The sequence below is a fragment of the Vanessa cardui genome, chromosome 8 (assembly GCF_905220365.1).
Source record: "Vanessa cardui chromosome 8, ilVanCard2.1, whole genome shotgun sequence".
Taxonomy (NCBI): Eukaryota; Metazoa; Arthropoda; class Insecta; order Lepidoptera; family Nymphalidae; genus Vanessa; species Vanessa cardui.
Window position 1 is genome coordinate 81,557 of NC_061130.1, and position 20,815 is coordinate 102,371.

At 44.9% G+C, this 20,815-nt stretch overlaps 1 protein-coding gene across 4 annotated transcripts in view; it reads right to left on the reverse strand.

The window, feature by feature from the left end:
- Positions 1-2,799: 2,799 nt before the first annotated feature.
- The window catches only part of LOC124531925 (1-phosphatidylinositol 4,5-bisphosphate phosphodiesterase classes I and II), an 89,633-nt gene continuing 71,617 nt past the window's right edge, over positions 2,800-20,815 (reverse strand). The window contains exons 9-20 of one of the 4 annotated variants that reach the window (XM_047106496.1): positions 20,510-20,667; positions 19,736-20,082; positions 17,314-17,471; positions 16,566-16,687; positions 16,180-16,413; positions 14,605-14,952; positions 13,310-13,436; positions 13,023-13,224; positions 12,808-12,946; positions 5,317-5,454; positions 5,129-5,248; positions 2,800-5,049 (exon numbers count right to left, since the gene is read on the reverse strand). In XM_047106496.1, coding sequence (XP_046962452.1) covers positions 5,002-5,049; positions 5,129-5,248; positions 5,317-5,454; positions 12,808-12,946; positions 13,023-13,224; positions 13,310-13,436; positions 14,605-14,952; positions 16,180-16,413; positions 16,566-16,687; positions 17,314-17,471; positions 19,736-20,082; positions 20,510-20,667 — 2,141 coding nt within the window. In that variant the 3' untranslated portion in view covers positions 2,800-5,001. Of the gene's footprint in view, positions 5,050-5,128; positions 5,455-12,807; positions 12,947-13,022; positions 13,225-13,309; positions 13,437-14,604; positions 14,953-16,179; positions 16,414-16,565; positions 16,704-17,313; positions 17,472-19,735; positions 20,083-20,509; positions 20,668-20,815 lie in introns of all 4 variants that reach the window. The other 3 variants (XM_047106498.1, XM_047106495.1, XM_047106497.1) reach the window with 3 other exon arrangements.

Genomic DNA, 20,815 nt, shown 5'->3' on the forward strand with positions numbered 1-20,815 from the left:
TGCCTTGAACGTAACATATTACCCGAAGCGCTAGACGGCATGAGTAAAGCCGAGTTTCCATATAGCGTTACTAAACATAGTATATTAACAAGTATCAACGTCGGTATGTGACCTAAGCCTAAGACCTAACTGTCAATTAGGTGGAGAATACTGCGCACTATGACAAGAGGTATATCAAGTGTATTTTAGTTCCGCAAGATTACTTCAAAATTTTATAATAATTTTTACTAAATATTTTATTAATTATTAATTATAATTCAGTACATCAGTAACTCGCAAATGTGACCGTAGTGTATAGAGGATAAGGTTCATTTTCACGTCGCAACAGCTTACGTATTAGTTTTGTAGAGAATGGAAACGCGGCTCAGGCTCCGGTTCCTACCGCCGACTGCAGCTTCGCGCGCACTCCCCTATATTCACAACCCATCTCGGAATACTTACAAGTACATCATAAGAAGTGTGTTAATCACTAGACTCACTCCGCTTGTCATGACCACCCTTTATCTTTTGGAAGAGAAAGTTAACAACGATTCCATTCCAAAGAAGCCCAATACGAACTCATTAGATTAAAAACGGTTTTTCTTTAGCGATCTAATTGTTCATGCTACGAGCATTTTCCGATCTCAATCAATTTTGACAGACAATATTAGTTAATTTAACCGCTCACTCGATCGTGCATAACGTCCACGAACCAACAATGTGATTCAAAATTCGAGTTCCATTAGTTGTGCTACTGCGAGTAAATAAGACTTATTTAGTAACTCCAAATTTATATAACATTTTTGTCGTGTAGAGACAATTACTTTGATCATTTCACGGAATAAAAAATGAAATCGTATCATCATATAATACGATGTTACAGTCCCGGGATTTACAGAGTACACGGGCTGTTATAATAAGAAATATTTACCGAAACAATGACGTACACTGTGGCCTCATCAGCTTACTAATACTTAATATTTTTGGAGAACTTGACCTTCTCAGCGATTGGCTAAATAATTAATGTACGAATAATTTTTGGGAAGTAAGCGAGCGGTTTTGTGTTTTGAATTAAAAGCCTACATAGTCTGGTATATTTATATATGCACGTTATCGCGCACGGATCGGAAACGTGTCGTCGCCGACCGACAAGCGGAGTGGGCGAACCTTAGAACTATATTTATAATAAAACGATCATAATGTTCACAAACAGTTCTAGAGTGGACAGAGAAGCTTTGTAGAAGAGCTATAAAATCTTCCAAAAATCGCTATCAATATTACAAATTTCGAATAAAAAATAAAATTTCATTGAAAGTTTTTAATTATTCTAGAAGTTAAGAAATATGTTAAAGTTTTAAAACAAGTGTTCATAACTCTCGGCCGCGGTCGCACACTCGAGAGACACATCTTAAAATATTTTATCTCCTGACCGAACCGGCGCTACTTAAACACAAGGAGGTATCTTGGACAAACAATCTAACCTCACATTTCAGCTGCGAATAACGAACTACTACTAGAGTACAGCTCCCGGTAAAAACGTGTAGAAATATGTTATAGAGAAAATATAAACATCTAGACACGTCGTAGTCTCATTGATTTAACCGAACTTTAAATAATCATATCCATACAATCGCTTCGCGTGTTTTTATTAAACGTTTTTACACGGGGGAACATTAAATAAAATCTCAATAAGTAAAACATATATTCGGTGATACACCAGTCCCTACGTTCGAGCTGACTCTCGTAAACCTGAACTGTCGTCCAAGTGAGCGCCTCGACGAGCACGTAAGGCGTCGGGGGGCAAAAAACCGACCCCGAGGGGAGAATCACTCGTTCGTCTTATTCCTACGAGTGTTTAAACTAGTAACGGACATACAATTGGGGAAAGTAATAATCTTTGTACGATCGTGCCTGTGCGGAACAGTGTGGTTACACTTAGTTTACGTGTGGAGTACGTGCGCTACGTTTCGAGCAAACCGAAGCTGCAGATAACCTACTAGACAACGCTTACACACTAGTTGGCGAAGTATACGACGCTATAAAATATTAAGTACTTAGATTTTTCGCAACGATTACGCGATAAGGTAAGATTACGACAGACTTGCGACTTTGTATCGTTATTACACCTATAAAAGTTAACTTCGCCTCTAAACGCGATTTATTATCATTGGCATTCGTAGTAAACATTATAATCAAACTTGTTGCGTACAAAGACTCCGAGTTGTATATTCGAACATCACCCGAATAAATGTAACTTCTACAAAGAGTTAACAGTGAAACGCAAATCGAGAAACACTAATGTATTTAAATCGAAAAGAATGATTTTTGGATCTCGTGAGGTGTGACGACAAGTAACCATCGACGCGCTATTAAGAGAAAGTACCGACAGTGTCAATTAGGCCTTCGATATATTTGACAAAGGAAGGAAGACTATCAATATCATTAACAGTAATTTTACTTCAATTAGAAGATATACGATACCTATTCACTAATGACAAGTATTACTTTAATTCAAGGCAAGATCGTGTGTCGCGTTCATACTCGATCGAACTACTCACTAGCTACCCTTACCGCTAAGCGACACGCCGGCGACACGTCGGCGACACGTCGGCGACACGTCGGCGGCCCGTCCGCAGCGCTACGTGCTATATTTTTAATCTTACATAAAACATGGCTGCCGTTACTATCTTAAAATGCAAAAAAAAACTGAATAAAATATTGCAAAAACCAACGTCAACAATGTAACAGTACAGATAAAACGGCGAAAATATATTTTAAGCGATGTAGCTCGCAAAGTAACTGTACAATCAATAACACTCACAAATTAAAATACATTAAAAGTGTCTCATTTTTCGTGTTAACGTGACTGCAGTCTAAGCAATGCCGACGAAAAAATATAGCTTGGAAATGTTAACTGGACCAATATACGGTTAAAGCAATATCTATAAATACTTCTACATTATATGGATGAACGAGTCCTAAGTGTCTCGAGTACCGAGTTTGCGCAGAACATACAACTTCTTTTATTGACTGACATTATCGACTCAATTTATAGATTATCACTTCGGGTCTTACGAAGATCGCAAACGTTTAAAGCAATCTCAACCCCGAGAGGCTGCGATAAGAAGCACTCGTGACAGATTCTACTTTGGTCCTCGCTTTGGCCTCATTATTGCTACCACGAATATACGTTATCTGATGCGCTGCAGACATTTACACATTCACGCTCACAATAAACAATCATTACTCGATTCCAAGAGGCAGCCACCTCAAGCAGCCTTTAGGGGGAACTATGTTTCAAATGCTGTCGCCACACAACTACCCTCACACTCGCACGTACGAGCGTTCACTGTGCGGTAATGTTTCATTCGGAATATGAGAGAGCAAGAGATTCCCTGTTTTGTCGGCTGCGATTTAATATAAATGTAAATTTTGGAAAGAATTACAAATCGTAAATATCAAGCTACTTTAACTGGCAACATCTGTCGCATTACTTCAGTGGCAGCTCCGTTGGCGCAGCGCGAGCGCGGCCCGAGTCATTATTGCAGGTGTTACACCTCGTATTGCCACATTTCATTTACGACGGAACTTATTTGTAAATTGATAATATTCAAGGAAACTCTATTAATAACCTATTTAACTTAATTAAAATATTAAAGATAAGATGCCACATTATTATATCGGAATACGCGTTACTTTAATTAACTTATATAATATTACAGTCCGCGTGACGGCCCCTACTCGTGACGCTCGCTAACACTAACAGGTCACTTAAGGAACGAAGTCGAAAGACGGTCGCGACGCAGCTTATAATTATGATAATACTGTATATACAACGCAGTCGCGCTCCCGGCCGTCACGCCGACGATCACATCGACATCTGCAGGTCTGTTTGTGCACGAGAATTGTTTCCTATAGAGATAAAACTTAAAATATATCGTCCTATCAAATATGTTCAATTTAAAGGATTTGAGCAATGCATATATTATTATAATAAAAAAATCCACTACACAGCGGCGACCGAACATAGTCAGTTATATACAACGCGTACAGTAGAGTTACATTTGAGTGACAACCTCTGTGACCGAAGTTACCTAAAGTATTATTGTGCGAACGGTACTGTCTTTACAGATATATTACATACATCACATTTTCATCACTCTCGCCGCGATTACGTTTTTTTGAAGCTCGCGAGGGCAACACTATTGATTTCATAAGCAAATTGAACGTTTAACTTAGCGTGTTAAATTAGTATGTGTGTGAATTAGTAAAAAGTAGTAGAACATATGGTAACATTCGGTCTCATATACGGACGAACAGTGGATACTCAAACGTTGGAACGATCGCGAGTCGACCAAAATATTATCACATATTTTTGTTTCAGTGATTGTTTCACAATCGAGAAAAGGGGATTGTTTTCATAAAAAATATCTACAAGAGTTCTTCAGCTGACGTTTAAAATACACGGCACAATTAAAAGGGTTAGAAAATTAGAGAACGTTTCGACCTACCGACTAAAGTATGGAAGCTTTTACGCAACTACCAGTTACCTACGACGCGCATCGAGCAACGAACCCATCGCGAGGCCCGTGCAGCGGCCACACCCGCGCCACCAGCCGGCGCAGGCGGGGCCATCTCGAAGGAGAATAAGCGAATTTGTACAAACTCGGTTAAAGCGACTCCACTAAATTCGAAACATCACTATCACTCGCAGAGCCGCCGGGCGAGCCAGTCGAGTCGCTCGCTCGGCCAGCATCGACCTCATCCGGTCGAGCTCAGAGTTGCTCTCGAAAAACGATCAGATCTCGGGCAGACTAGATTTTATCGGGCGTAACGACCTAAGCATTGGAATGTCAATCTACAACCTACGGTTACGAGCCGGCCACGCACTCGGCCACGGGGGCACACCATCCCAGTCACTCCGCCAGACAGACGAACATAAATGGAATACCCCGGCGCGCCGGCCTCTACTTAGGGCTATCAGTCGCCGCGCCGCGCGGTAATATCACAGAAGGCGCCGCCCTAGCCGTCGGGCGCGCCGCCGCACAGGCGCTCCAGCTCCAGCAGCTCCTGCGGACAGCGCGGGGGCGCGGCGTGAGTGCGGCCGTGGGCTGTGGGGGGGGGGCGTGTGGGCGGGGCGGGGGCTCACCTGGTCGCGGCGCAGCAGCAGCGCGTGGTGGCGGCGCTCGTGCGCGCGCGCGAGCTGCTCGCGGCGGCGCGCGTGCGCGTGCTCGAGGCGCGAGCACTCGGCCACGCCGCGCTCCACGGACTGCACAAGCGCGCTACAGGGGCGGCCGCCAGGCGGGGCGCTGGCGGCCGCGTTAGGACGGGCGGTACCTGCGAGTGGATCTCCCTCTTTATCCTCAGGATCTCGTCCTTGTCGCGGTTGGTTTTCTTCGACAGCGCCTTGACGTCCTCCTTCCGCGAGTTCGCCAGTTTGTTTAGGATCTCCTTCTTCTCCGCTTCCAGGAGGTCCTGGAAATTGGGTAGTGTGTGCTCTTATAAACGTTTCGATGCTCTGAATGCGGGCTCCCGTCCGGGTGTCGAACTGAGCACAAAACGACCCGGTTAAAAGAGACCGCATCAAAATCCGTTGCATAATTCTACGCATACCTAGGGACACACAGCAGTAAGGGACTTTGTTTTGTACTATGTAATGATTAAATACGGAATCTGTTGGCTAAGCCAACTTGGCTTACAAAGGCGCCCGCTTCGCTATAAATTAGTATCGGCTTGGGTGTCGCTCATCATTACAAGATGTCATAGTGTGCGTGAGACGACGAATAATAAAGGCATCATAAAAATAAGAATTAGATAATAATCCTGTATCTAGACACGCGGTAGCGTGTTAGCCAAGTTCCGGTAACAGAACTGGCGAGCTGCACCGTGTGTCTCAAACGGTTATTTAGATATTAATGTCAAAAATTGTAATTTCTATCAATGAATGACCAATAGATCGAATAGAAATAATTACTATAATTTTTCATTTTATTGGTTCTATTCGGAACACTTATATACTTAGTGGCTTTAATAACTGTAAAAGAATGATGTAAGTAGTTGTAATCAAAACCAGTTTTAATGTGGATTTTAGGCTCTTCATGAGTAGATAACGAGATAACGAGTAGAATACCACCCTTAATTTTTTTAGTATTGTCGTCGACTTTCGTATTTATTACGTTATTAACTGGGATTTAGCACTGAACGTCCACTGCTGGTCATAGGCCGCGTCGGCACCATCGACCGTCAGTTCTTCGAGCGATGTGCCCCGCCCACTGCCTAAGTGTGGCAATTCTTCGGGCTATGTCAGTGACCTTAGTTCTTCTGCGGATCTCACAGAGAAACTCCGAGCATAGCCCTCTCCATTGCCCTTTGGGTGACCTTGAGCCTTCTTATGAGTCCCATTGTGAAGTACCACGTTTCAGAGCCGTAAGTCATCACTGGCAACACACACTGGTCAAAGACTTTTGTCTTGAGAGTAAGTATTCTATGGCTTCCAAAGCAGCGGTGAACAGTTTCGGAGAAACAACGTCTCCCTGTCTCGCTCCTCGCTGCAGCTGGATATGTTAGTTCTGGCCCTGTAGTCGGATCGACATTGTGGCGTTTTCGTACAAGCATTTCAGTACTTCGATGTACTAATAGTCAATTTGGCACCTCTGGCGAGACAATAGCACAGCCCAAGTCTCGATCGAATCGAAAGCTTTCTCATAGTCCACAAACGCTAAGCATAATCGCCCTTCGGTCTTCTGCCGCAGGGTATTTATGTGGTCTATGGAGCTGAAGCCTTTACGGAAACCGGCTTGTTCGGGAGGCCGGTAGTCGTCAAGTCTGCGTGCGAGAAGATTTGTAATGACTCTCGAAAACAACTTATAAACGTGGCTCAGAAGTGGGATGGGTCTGTAATTCTTCAGTAGTGTGTTATCGCTCTTTTTGAAAAAAAGCACCACCACACTTCTGCTTCTCGCTTGTGGCGTTTTGCCCTCGAGTATGATGGAATTAAAAGTTTCTGAAGGGCTATTAAAATTGGCTTTCCACCTGCTATGGTGATGGAATTACAGCTTAGCTGCTGAAGCAGTTCATCACCCATCGCCTTGTTATTCTTAAGCTGTTTGAGAGACATACTAATCTCGCACAGACTGACGTCCGAAATATCTTCGTTATAGTGTCGGGTTAATCTGCGGTCTTCTTCCAGATTTGTGGCAGATTTTGTCGACGTGTATAACTGTCCGTAAAACTTCTCAACCTCTCTCAAAAGCTCAGGCCTGGATGATACATCCCGTCCATCGTCGGTCTTTAGTTCCATCAGCTGACTTTGTCCGATGTACCATGCCCATGTTCCTCTCTATAGCCTTTTTGATACGGTTGGTATTAAATTGGCGTAGGTCACGAGTCAGTCGCTATCGGGATTTGGATGTGGGTAGGTGCAGAACGGAGCCTTAACTTCATCAGAATGGACCTCTCAGCTTGATATTAAGATTCAATGCGCCTCTTACCATCCGGTGATCACTTCAGGTTTGGACGGCGTTGATCACGGAGACATCATTAAATATCTGCTTCCTCGTCGATATGATGAAGGCAATCTCATTTATAGTCACACCATCAGGGCTCATCCAGGTCCATTTTCGGTGCTCACGCTTCTTGAAGAAGGAGTTCATCATATAGAGTCCCTTCTCCATGAAGTCCCTCTATCTCGGTGATTCCACCATCCTACTCCAAATTGCCCCACTGCACTGCAGCTTATCAGCGCTTAGTTTGCCTAGTTTAGCGTTAAAATCCCCCATGACAACGGTGCAGTGAGTTTTGGACGTACGCATGGCTCGGCTGATATCCTCATACATACACTCCACCTCATCATCGGAATGTGTCGAAGTCGGAGCGTAAACCTGACCTTCAACGAGTATTGTTTGGTAATACCTGTTGACTTCCAAGCAGGATATATTAATTTAAATAATTGTGTTAAACTAGGTTTTTCACGGGAAATGTTCCGAGGAGTTGTTCGGATTAATCCCGGCTGCGGAATTTCACCTTCGGGCATCTCGTAGAAATTCGAAGTTTCACCCGCACGACCTTGATGTCCGAAAATCCATAACAAGGCGATTTCTTAGACCTTTTTTGCCTCGCACAACCACTGTGTGGAACCAGCTTTCGACGGCGGTTTTTCCGTACCGATACGACATGGGAACCTTCAAGAAAAGAGCGTACTCCTTCCTCAAAAGCCGGCAACGCACCTGCTGGCCCCCTGGTGCTGCAGATGTCCATGGGCGGTGGTAGTCACTTTCCATCAGATAAAAAAAAATGATTTCTTGGTGGTACGGCTTTGTGCAAGCCCGTTTGGGTAGATACCACCCACTCATCAGTTATTCTACTGCCAATAATGTCTCCAATATTAACGCGCCTGTTCCATATGTCGCTTTCTACGGGATGTGTGCCGAAGGCCTGGAGGGAAGCTAATTTTTTATTTATTTTTTTATTTAACAGTTTATTAAAATTTGCCAGATACAGTACAGATACAAATATATAAGTCTCAGGAAAGCAAAATTTAAAAGGTATGCTTATCCCTATAAGAGATTTCTTCCAGCATACCCAGAAGAGTGAGAATAGACAGAACAGTGAAAGGTAGACAGGCAAGAGTTTACAATTACAAAATAAAACTAAAACAAATACTAAACTAAAAATGAGAAATATATATATATATATGTATAATACATTAAAGTTTACGTATATAAATGCTTATAATATACATACATATAAATACATATGCCAAAATTAGGAGACTGATAAGAAATGCTCTTTTAACTTCTTTTTAAAAATGTGAATTGAATTAGAAGTGCGAATCGTGCACGGCAGAGCGTTCCACAAACGCGCTGCATGCACTGTGAAAGCGGAGGTGTAAAAATTAGAATTATGAGAAGGGATTTGTAGTAGGAGCTGGACATTAGGACGGCAAGGAGAACCAGGAGGATGCAAGAACTTGAAACGTTCTCGAAGGTAATTGGGATATAAGGGATTAAAAAGTATATTATAAAGGACACATAGAACGTGAGTATCAGGGATACTCACGTTCTATGTGTCCTTGTCGAAGACGTATAGGAAGCCACTTGAGTTCAGCTCGAAATCTAGAGACATGATCAAATTTGCGTAGACCAAAAATGAAGCGGATGCATAAATTTTATAGCCTCTCAAGTTTATCAAGCAGTTCTTCAGTAGCGTCAAGAAAACAGGAATCAGCATAATCTATCAGAGGAAGCAAAAGAGATTGAACAAGAAGAGTTTTTGTTTTTGTAGGAAGGAAATATTGAAGAGGTTTAAGGGAGTGAAAGGAGAAATTAATCTTTTTACTTACCTAATGTGCAACCGATTCCAAAAAAAGGGGACCGGTCTGACCCGGCAAATTATCGGCCAATAGCTATCACCTCAATACTTTCTAAGGTAATGGAACGAATTATAAACAATGCTGGGGTTCCCCAGGGTTCTGTGCTTTCCCCCAAACTCTTTCTTCTGCACATCAATTATATGCTCACCCTTGGGAACATACATTGCTATGCAGATGATACTACAGTGCATGGGGGTTACCACGGACCCGCAATAGCCGAGCGAGCCGAAACTGAAGAGCAGTGGAGGGAACTTGTTGTAGAACTCGACCGGACGCTAGAACTCATTGCCAAATGGGGTTCTGATAATCTTGTCGAGTTTAATGCCAAGAAAACGCAGGTATGCGCGTTCACAGCGAAAAGTCACTATTTTCCCTTGTTCCATACCTCTGTGGCACTACGCTAGAGATACAGAGCCAAATTGCCGTACTGGGTATTGACGTCCGCTGTGACCATAATCCAAGGGATTATATCGAGGCTGTTATCAAGACAGCCTCACGCAAACTCGGGGTCCTGAACAAGGTACGGTGTTTTTTCACGCCACAACAACTGCTCCTGTTGTACAAAACGCAGGTGCGGTCTTGCGTTGAATATTGCTCGCACCTTTGGGATGGCTCCGCTAAGTACTTAATGGAAGCCTTGGATCGGTTACAACGATGTGCGGTCCATTATTGGCGACGGAAAGTTAATTAAAAAATGTTTTTAAAGTGTAATACGCATATTGTAATATTTAACAAATTTTGAAAAAGTGTCGATTAAGTTTTTCTTGTATTAACTATTTCTTGACTTAGATATTATTGTCGAATGATTAAAGAAATATGTAAAAAAAAAGTAATTGCAAAAGAACAAAATTGTAAAAAAAAATTTTACTGTCGAAATTTTTTTTTTCCAATTGCCATGGGAGGTGTAGTGTGCATGTGTGCACCTCTCAACTTACATACCTATGTTATTATAATAATTCATAAGAATACATACTGTGGGGGAGTCTAATTAAAGCATTCATCAAAGCAAGACGTATTCTCATTGTCCTGACATCAGAGTCACAAACACCCTCGAACCTTTACGTTTGCTCCGGGAAGTCGCGGCGCTGAGCGTTTTCTATGGACTGTATCACGGCGAGTGCTCTGAGGAATTATTCTCTCGAATTCCTGCTTCCCCTTTCCTTCACAGAACCACGCGTGCTGGCTCGCGATGTCATCGTCTAACTGTGACATCTATCCCAACGCGCACAAAGAAATTTGGCAACTCTTTTCTTTGTCGCACCGCCAAAAAATGGAACTCTTTACCAGCACACGTGTTCCCCCTTCTCTTATAACCTGGGTGCCTTCAAACGAGGCGTGAAGAGGCATCTTGCGGGCCGGCATGGCGAAGGTGACTAGTGCAGCTCATTCTTGCTGTGCGTACTAGTCTTCTTCGCGTTTGGATTCCATTTCCACTTACCATCAGGCGGAGTGGAGTCATATGCCTAACCGGATATTATAAAAAAAATAATAATAACAGAACTCAATATTGTTGTGTTCCGATTTGGTGACCACTTACCATCACGTGGCCTATATGCTCGTCCGCCAACCTATACCATAAAACAAACATGACTTTGTATTTTTTAAATGTTGAAAAAGAGTAACTACAGAGTTTCTTGCCCATTTTTCTCGGTAGAATCTACTTTCCGAACCGGTGTTAGCTTCATTTAATTGTAAAATGACGATTCATAAGTGCTTGTAAAAGCCTACTTGAAAAAGTTAATTTTGACTTGATTTGATTTGTAATTCTGAGTATAAGGTTCGCTACCCTTGACACACTCTCGATCTTGACCACGTTGTTCACGAGGGACTTGTGGACGATAAACCCGATTCCAACATGGGACAGATGGTCGCCTTCCCGGAAATAAAACAAGTTACCGGATTTGAGAATTATCGAGTCTTCTCCCTCTCTTCGTACTTTAGATAATCCTATAATATCCCAATGCAACTTGCTTAATAATTCCTCAAGTTCAACAATCTTCTCGTCAGTCCGAAGTGTGCGCGTGTTATATGTCACCAGTGCCAGCGGTCGTCGGTTGTGTTAGCCGGATCTCTGCCGGGGATTCTTAGCACCCCCTGCCGCGCCATTACCATGGCCGCTGCCGTAACCAGGAATAGCGGGGCCGCCGGGTACTAGGGGCCGATACTTTGGTGCAACAACCTTTGGGGGGTTTTGCCATAATCACCACGCTTGGCTTGCGGGTTGGCGATCGCAGTAAGTTGTTACAGTACTCAGATGGATGCTGCTGCCCATCCTCTGGTATTAAATCTCTAAGTCATCTTTTACGACAACCGCGTGAAGAGACGGAGTGGTGCTATTCGTAGCTAGCCACACGGTCATGATTCTTATAAAAAATAAATAATAATCATTTCGGTACACGGTGTGCGACGCGATACCGGAGCAGCGCGATAGGAGCGTTACGATAAAACGTCACGAACGTGTCCGAGCCAGTTGCAACCGCGCTCATAAGAATTATGTCAATGACTTCCAATGGAAGCTCCTATTCCATTTTATTGCATACTATATGTTTGGGTATACTAATAACAAACAATAAACAAATAGGTTTCGTGAGTCTGTGGTAGACTATGAATTTCATAACTGGGATTATTTAAGTATGTACTCTAGCGCAAGAAAATATAGAACGATAAAATATATTAATATAGAACATAAACTAAATAAAAAAAAATATAGCCAAATATGTATAACCCGTAAACGTAGGAAAATACAATAAATTAACAGAAACCATTTGGTATTCATTTTGTTATTAATAAGTATCTGCTTATAATTTTTGTACAAAAAGTAACGATATGATATCATATCAAGAACAAGTGTAAAATGAGAGCCTACGACAAAAGAAGTGATCTCACTTCTCTTGTCGTTGAAGTCAACAACCAAGATATACATCATAATACTGAACTTGGCTCTCCTTTTATATTTATGTTTTTGATGGGATTACTTTTACTCGCTTAGATAGTATTGACTTTCGTATTGATACATACTTTTTTTGTGTTATGGCAGAAATTTGCTGAATTCTTTTTTTGTAAGAATTTCAGAAAGGAATTAAATATGTTTGTAGTAGCCTTACGTACACTCAGACATCTTATAAGCACGAGCGTCACTCAACTACCACACGCCGATAATAATACAACGTTGAGGCTCGCGCCTACAAACATGGACTGATCTAAACTCCTACCGTCTTATTACAAAAAACTAAATAAACCTTGGTTTAAACCTGGACTATCTAGTCTCGCTTTAAACCATCATAAAACTAGAGTCGCTGAGGTTTAACGTTAGTCCACAGTATAATCTATGGTTTATCGCTAAACCCTTTTTTATAATAAAGTTTTTGCTTAAACCGTAGTTTAAACCAGAGTTTTTAGTTAAACCACTTTTTGTAATGAGACTGCTAATGTATAAAATATTAGCGGTAACAGCTTACGGTTAACGCTTTCATCTGCTGCTGCTGCTCGTTGCGCAGGTTCTTCTCCAGCGCCGCGTATATGGCGTGGTGGTACCGCAGGCGCAGCTCCCGCTCCGCGGCGCCGGCGTCGGCGTCGTCGGCGGCCGCCGGCTCGCTCCTGCAACACCACACACACACACACTGACACGTCCGTTGCACGAGGGCATTCGGCCGTGCGGGCGAGATGTACCGACATGTTTCGCGTGGACAGCCTCTTGACGAAGAACTTGGCGGACACGGGCTTGGTCCGGGCGCTCTTCCGCCTCAGGGCATCCAGCTTCCGCGCCAGCTCGGCTCTCTTCTCCCGGACCACTTTGCTATTGAGGAGCGCGTCCAGCGCCTCCGTGAAGTCCTCCTCTGTGGTCCCGCTGCCGTTCCACTTCGTCTCTGCCTCGTCTGAAATTAGATTACAAAGGTATAAGGTAAGTACGTGCCAAAATGCCGAGTATGGAGTCCACTGCACTGCGCTTTGCGTGAGTACCTTTTTCACCTGGAGTGTCTTTTTCGGGATCAGCCGGCTGCTGGCTGTTCTCGGTCTCGTTCGGGATCTTCTCTGTGCTGGTGTTCACTTTGTTCGGGCTGCCGTCCATACTGCAGTCTGGGCGCGTCTAAAATACCAAATATCTTCTATTACATATCCCAGTTCCTTTGCTTTTCTTTAATTTCCTCTTGCACACCTCTAATTTAACAATTGCAATATTTGTCCGCGACCTACGGGCTAGTGTGCGCGTTGGTGCACTTGTGTTTGTGGCGTGTGCGCGCGTGTGTGTACGTGTGTGCGCGTGTGTGTATGTGTAAGCGCATGTGCGCGTGTACTCACGGCGGCGCCGAGGTGCGACAGCGGGCGGCGCACGGGCTCGCGCGTGTGTGCGCGTGTGTGTGCGCGTGTGCGCGTGTGCGCGTGTACTCACGGCGGCGCCGAGGTGCGACAGCGGGCGGCGCACGGGCTCGCGCGTGTGTGCGCGTGTGTGTGCGCGTGTGCGCGTGTGCGCGTGTACTCACGGCGGCGCCGAGGTGCGACAGCGGGCGGCGCACGGGCTCGCGCGTGTGTGCGCGTGTGTGTGCGCGTGTGCGCGTGTGCGCGTGTACTCACGGCGGCGCCGAGGTGCGACAGCGGGCGGCGCACGGGCTCGTGTGTGTGTGCGCGTGTGTGTAAGTGTGTGCGCGTGTGTGCGCGTGTGCGCGTGTACTCACGGCGGCGCCGAGGTGCGACAGCGGGCGGCGCACGGGCTCGCGCGTGTGTGCGCGTGTGTGTGCGCGTGTGCGCGTGTGCGCGTGTACTCACGGCGGCGCCGAGGTGCGACAGCGGGCGGCGCACGGGCTCGCGCGTGTGTGCGCGTGTGTGTGCGCGTGTGCGCGTGTGCGCGTGTGCGCGTGTACTCACGGCGGCGCCGAGGTGCGACAGCGGGCGGCGCACGGGCTCGCGCGTGTGTGCGCGTGTGTGTGCGCGTGTGCGCGTGTGCGCGTGTACTCACGGCGGCGCCGAGGTGCGACAGCGGGCGGCGCACGGGCTCGTGTGTGTGTGCGCGTGTGTGTAAGTGTGTGCGCGTGTGTGCGCGTGTGCGCGTGTACTCACGGCGGCGCCGAGGTGCGACAGCGGGCGGCGCACGGGCTCGCGCGTGTGTGCGCGTGTGTGTGCGCGTGTGCGCGTGTGCGCGTGTGCGCGTGTACTCACGGCGGCGCCGAGGTGCGACAGCGGGCGGCGCACGGGCTCGTGTGTGTGTGCGCGTGTGTGTAAGTGTGTGCGCGTGTGTGCGCGTGTGCGCGTGTACTCACGGCGGCGCCGAGGTGCGACAGCGGGCGGCGCACGGGCTCGGCTCGCGCGGGCTCGTCCGTGTCGTCCGTGAGCACGGCCAGCTGGTGCGAGCGCTTCTCCATGTCGCTCTGGTACTTGATGGGGTTGGCGAGCGCCTCGGCCAGCTCGGACAGGCGGTCGGGCACGTAGTCCTTGACGCGCACGTGCAGCAGCAGGCTGGCGGGCAGCGGCAGGCCCAGCTCGGCGCGCAGGCCCACGTGGCGGTAGCCGGGGCACAGGCCCAGCACGGGCAGCACGCGGTGGCCCAGCAGCCGCCCGCTGTCCTCGTGCGCCGCGATGCGCAGCATGGCCAGCTCGGGCAGCACCACCTGCGGCCGCCGAGACAAGACAATAACTTGCCATAGTAATACGTCTTGAAATAAACCGAACTAAATAGATTGTGTCAAAATCAAAAATCTTTATTCAAAATAAGTGTTTGCACTTGCTTATTCAAACAAATTTAGCACAGGTTCGGAATTTAACACCTCGGACCTTAGAAGAACCAGCGAAAGAAATTCAGCAGTATATATATACTTTTAAATGTCATGTTACACATACAATAATGACCATATTTTTATTATTTGAAACAAACTGGAGACGATTATCTCATTAGCAAGGTGTGCAGTCATCTAGAAATTCATAAGTGTTGTAATATATTGTAGCACACCAACGCTCTTTAACGATTCTTTTGAATTTTTATCACCTAACAGGTGTAGCCGGTCATTCATTTAAACAAGGAAGAGAAATGGACCAAGAATTGACCCTTGACGGACCCCCACAGTAACTCCGGGAGATCTCTTTTCGTTAACATCAACTTAAATAAATCAACTTAAATTTAAATTAAAATTTTGATTAATTAACATAAGTTAGTCTATTTAATCCTGACCGATCAAGCGTCGATAATGTTCAAGCATTATCAACTTTTACGTTTAGATTTTTTCATAAAATCATACATTTTTGCAAAACCTGCCCTAAAATGTTCCAATCGTCTTAATTTGAAACTTTTCACAAGCGTTCGCCGAGGACGTAAAGTCGTGTAACTGTCAACAATGCGAGCGTCAGCCCCGCGGGCGGGCGCGCCTCTGGCTTTAATAGCTATTCGCGCGGAGTGTACCGACACTCGGTTAAACTTCGAAAACTTAAATAAAAGTAAATTTTCACAGCAATATTTAAACTATAAATTAAAAATGTTCGAAGGGTGAAACATTATTACAACCTCGAAATTTCATACTTTGTATAAGGTACGAACTTGTAAAAAACTGAATAAAATTGATATCTGTATATATTTGTCTTATCTTTAACATTGTCTCAGTTCTGTTGCTACGAAAGTTTTCAAAGTACACGACACACTTTGCACGTCTACAACTTTGTATCAAATAATTAGACATTCTAACGACGACGACTATCTTAAGAAAAGAAATGGTTCAGCTCATTCAATTTCTTGTAGATTTGAGATGTAAAATCTACAAGAAACTGAATGAGTTGTACTATGGAGGTGTTTATTGATTTATTTATACCGATACTATACATCAGGCACGCAAATAAAACAAACTCACCTTCTTGAACACAAAGGGCTCGTCTCCGTACACGGGGTTGATGCCATTGTTCGGAACGACCTTCGTCCGAAACTTCTTCCGGACGGTGTCGGCCGGCAGACCGAACATGTCCACTTCCACATACGTGCCCGTCCGCTTGTCGGTCAGCAGCTGACCGGACACCACGCTCACCGACAGCGAGCCGGCGATTATGCCGTCGACTGTGCTCTCCGCGAAAGGATCTAAGCGACGATCCTACAAATATTAGTAATGGTAACTTTACTGCTTGGAAGTACAACTATTGTATTGTTCGATTCCTAAATTGTATTAAAACAATCCCAAAAATGTTTGTGTCAAACTAACTTTGTGTCTTGTAAAAATGTTAAATATCAATCACAACTAAATACCTTTCTTCTCATAAATTCCGGTTTCAGTAGATATCCACATCGACGGTTGTATTCAAACGTTCCCAAATTGAGCTGCATCGCGAGGTCCAGGGTTTGGTAGTTGAGAGCCACGAGCTGGCAACCTGCGTTCCAGAATACCTTTAAAAAAGCATTTCCATGATTAAACCAAAACCTGGAAAAACCTCTGGAAATCAAATTGGCTTTTAGGAGCCAGCTCCTTTGAATCCACGTTTCACAGGATTATATGAAACCTAAACTCATTCGTAAAATGTAGATACTGCCCATTGTATGATCATATTTTTATCCCTTTATGTCAGCGTAGCGATTTCGATTGAAACACATAAGAGCCCTCGCCCACGACGACTCTTTGAAGTGATGCTGTCGCGCATCCGTATCGATACTGTCGCAGAGCGGTCGCTAGCTGTGTGCTTCGCCAACGGCCTCAAATTAGTCGCGATGCAAACGCGATACTGCCGCGCTTCTGTCTCGATCCAGAAGCGATCTCGACCTCTGTGTTGTACTTACTGATGGTCCGTTCTCCAATCACGCGCCCGCCTCCCTCCGTTCTTCCCCCGATGTCGTCCGACGCGGTCGCGCGTTTGCATCGCTTCAGTCGCGCGTTGAGAATGCGACAAACACGCGTTAGTAGTGATGCTTGCGAGCGATTCGTAATGGCGCGACAGCATCGCTTCAAAAAGTCGTCGTGGGGGAGGGCCCTAAGGGGTGATGCAAAGTGCTAGTCACCGACCTGCGGCATGAAGTTTGAGGAGTCGAAGCGCGTCCCGGCGGGGTACACGCGCGACAGCTGGTGCTTGTTGTAGTTCACGAACTCGATCGGCCGCTCCTTGAGAAGCGTTGTCGCTTGCTTCTCGTCGAACGATGACATCTCGTAGAATCGGTTCTTTTCTGATTTAAATGTATTACGATGGTGAATATGAGAGTTTACAAGTAAATATGGTAAATATGTCGAATCAGGGTTCTAGCCCAAAAGTGGTCCAAATTGTTTTTTGTCCTTTTTATGGGCTTTTTTATGGGGTTCCATGGCATCCCCCACCATAAATTTACATGGGACACCATCCGTTAATGATAAAAAACCTAAGAAAAATTTTGGACTACTTTTGCGCTGCAGCCCTGATGCGTCATATTTACCATAAATCTGATTGCTGACGCATTTAAGAATACCAGCCCAAAGTAATTAAAAATTTAATTAGTAAACGCTAACAGTGTAGAAAAATCTCGATTGCATGCCCTGATATCACATTACGTTTAACACTTTGATTACGATATTTTCAAATTATCTGGTATATTTCATTTGTAATATAATACGTAAAGCTAAAGGAGGCAGAGTTACATGATCAGTCCGGTTTGAAAAAAACGAGAAAGGCTATAGACGACATAACACCACACGTCGCCCGAAGGGAAAGTCATAAAAATGACGTGTACATACATAAAACTGTAATGATTAGGCCGATAGCGTAGACTTAGAACTACCACGCACTGGTAACTTTTGTCACGGTGACTTTAAAGTGTTTGTCACTGTCACGTCACGTTTCCAAAGTGGAGTGCGCTCATTAATAGAGATAGTGACAAAACATTTTCGAAATCGAAATTGTCATTTGCCACTATGGATTTCGAAGAGACGGTGGTTCTCTGTGAACTCGTGAGACTCGGCAGAAAAATAAAGCGAAGAGTATACTGGGTACTAATTTCTTCCCACGCTTTAATTTTCACGTGAATATCTGAATACTCTTTCTATTTTTTATCATAAAGAGCTGGTCTCTTTTCCACTTCTTCTATTAGAACATCATTATCAGTATTGTCTGCATGAATGTTTACGTTTTGAATATATGGTGACGCCATTTCGCGCGCCAAAGTCGGCAGTCAAAGTGCAGATAGCGAAAGACTGACGACGAGAGTGACAAATTTGTCACTAGTGCGCGCATTGCTATGAAAGAACGTAAAGACGCTGACAGTTTCGTCACGGGCTTGTTTGCCGGTCGGCGGACACAAATGTCACCCAATTGTCACGTCGTAACGTGCGCGCAACTCCATACACATTCACGGACTCGACAAGAGTGACGAAACAGTCACCGTGACAAAAATCACCGGTGCGCGCTAGCAATTATATTTTAAAAAACATTATCTTCTTCTTTTAGTGTCTCTAATTGAATATTCCCAAATGACGTGATAAGACATTAACGGTTTGACAGTGAATCGCGTCGCGCAGTTGACCGGCAAAGTCCAAGATGCTCTCAAACGCAACCGCCGACATTCCGTCACCGACCGTCCTGACGTCGAGACGTTTTTATCCTGAGCGAAGCTAATTCTCCTCCAGCTCTTGACCTAATTCCGGAGTTCGTACGAGACACGCTAATTAAGACATACAATGGCGGATCAAGTTTCAGCGAACTCGAAGCGAGATGAACCGAATTAATTGGAAAATTCTTTAAATCCAGACTAATGTTTGCTGCAGCCGATTTTGTGTAATTGGCCGTTCTTAGCGTAAAAATTGCCGATATCTTGTTTTGTAAGATGTTCAATCAAAATTCAACTTATAAAAATACAAACTTGATATATATAATTTGTGTATTCTATATTTACATTTATTACATAAGTTTAATAATAACCTCATATTATTTTACTTAATATAATAGCACCACCAACCTTATATTCTATGACCTATCCTACACCGTTGATTGCCTGGAAGAGATCGCCATATAGCGATAAGGTCGCCAAAATTGTACGCTTGTTCTATTAAGGCCATATCTATGTTTATTTTTTTTCGTGTGGTGTTCAATAAAGAACACAAAGAAATAAACTTTTCTTAGTAATAATGCAAAAACCACTAGCAGTGTGTTAACACATGAGTAACAATCCAAAAGCTGGACATTGTAGTTCAGGTCGACTTCAAGGATATACCCTATTGCCTTAACTTTGATTTAAGATTTCAGCAGTTCGGTCATGACTTTAACGCGTTATTTTTAGTGATATTTTAAATGAGCCCATAAGGTTTTTGCTACGCGACGGACGGTATGCTTAAACGAACCGACATTGCGCTCATTTCTCGTGGATGTCATGTCATACATGTTATAATCAGGAATGACTCTAATTGTGTGTAAATAGAGATTGTGTATGTGTGAGTGTGAGATGACAGTATGGGTGGCGCTCACTCTCGGCGTTCTCGAAGGAGGAGATGTGCAAATCGAGATCGTATGTGTGAGTGTGAGATGATAGTATGGGTGGCGCTCACTCTCGGCGTTCTCAAAGGAGGAGATGTGCAAATCGAGATCGTATGTGTGAGTGTGAGATGATAGTATGGGTGGCGCTCACTCTCGGCGTTCTCGAAGGAGGAGAAGTGCACGGGCTGCACGTAGTTGACGAGCGCGGAGATCTCGGCGGCGGCGTGCGTCTCGCGCGCCTCCTCCGCCGCGCCCCCCGCCTCGCCGCCGCCCTCCTCCTCGCTCGAGCTCTCCGACTCCGACGACGACGACGACTCCTTCGAGCCCTGCCGCACCAGCTGCGCCCACAGACGACTTTATAGCAGAGCGGAATGCTCACAGACGACGGAGCCGACTAGAGGATTATTGCGTGAAAATCTGTAAAATTCTACCAAGCCAATTTTTTATCTTACAAAACGAGTGGTACCGAACTCGATGTGTTGCAGCGTCACGTAGTGGCGAGTTACGACACAAAATGTCGTTATTATAGCAACTTTCGTGTGTTTCTTTCAAGGAGAGCGCCGCTTGGTAACAAAGTGTGAACATTTCCATATCGCTATGTTTTCAAATATCCATATTAAAAATAGATACAATCGTAATTTTGTATAAAAACAATATAGACAGAAAACAGAAACATATAGAAACATATTCGAGAGCCCACATCACAGCGGCTGGGCCGGTACCAGTGCACTGGATCACCTGTGCCGCGCAAAGCAAAACTCTCACCGGCCCGTGCGCGACCTCTCCGTTGCCCTGCGGCGCCGCCTCGCTCTTCTCGCCCTCCTCCACCACCGGTTCCTCTTTCTTGTGATGGTGATGATGTTTCTTCTTGTTCTTGATTATAATTTTGTTCTTGAGCATCGCTGGCGGCGGTAGCTCCCCTCCTACGTAAAGTAAAGTAAAGTAAAATAACAGCCCGTAAATTTCCCACTGCTGAGAAAGGCCTCCTCTTCCGTTAAGGAGAGGGTTTGGAACATATTCCACCACGCTGTTCCAATGCGGGTTGGTGGAAACTACGTATCAAATTATATT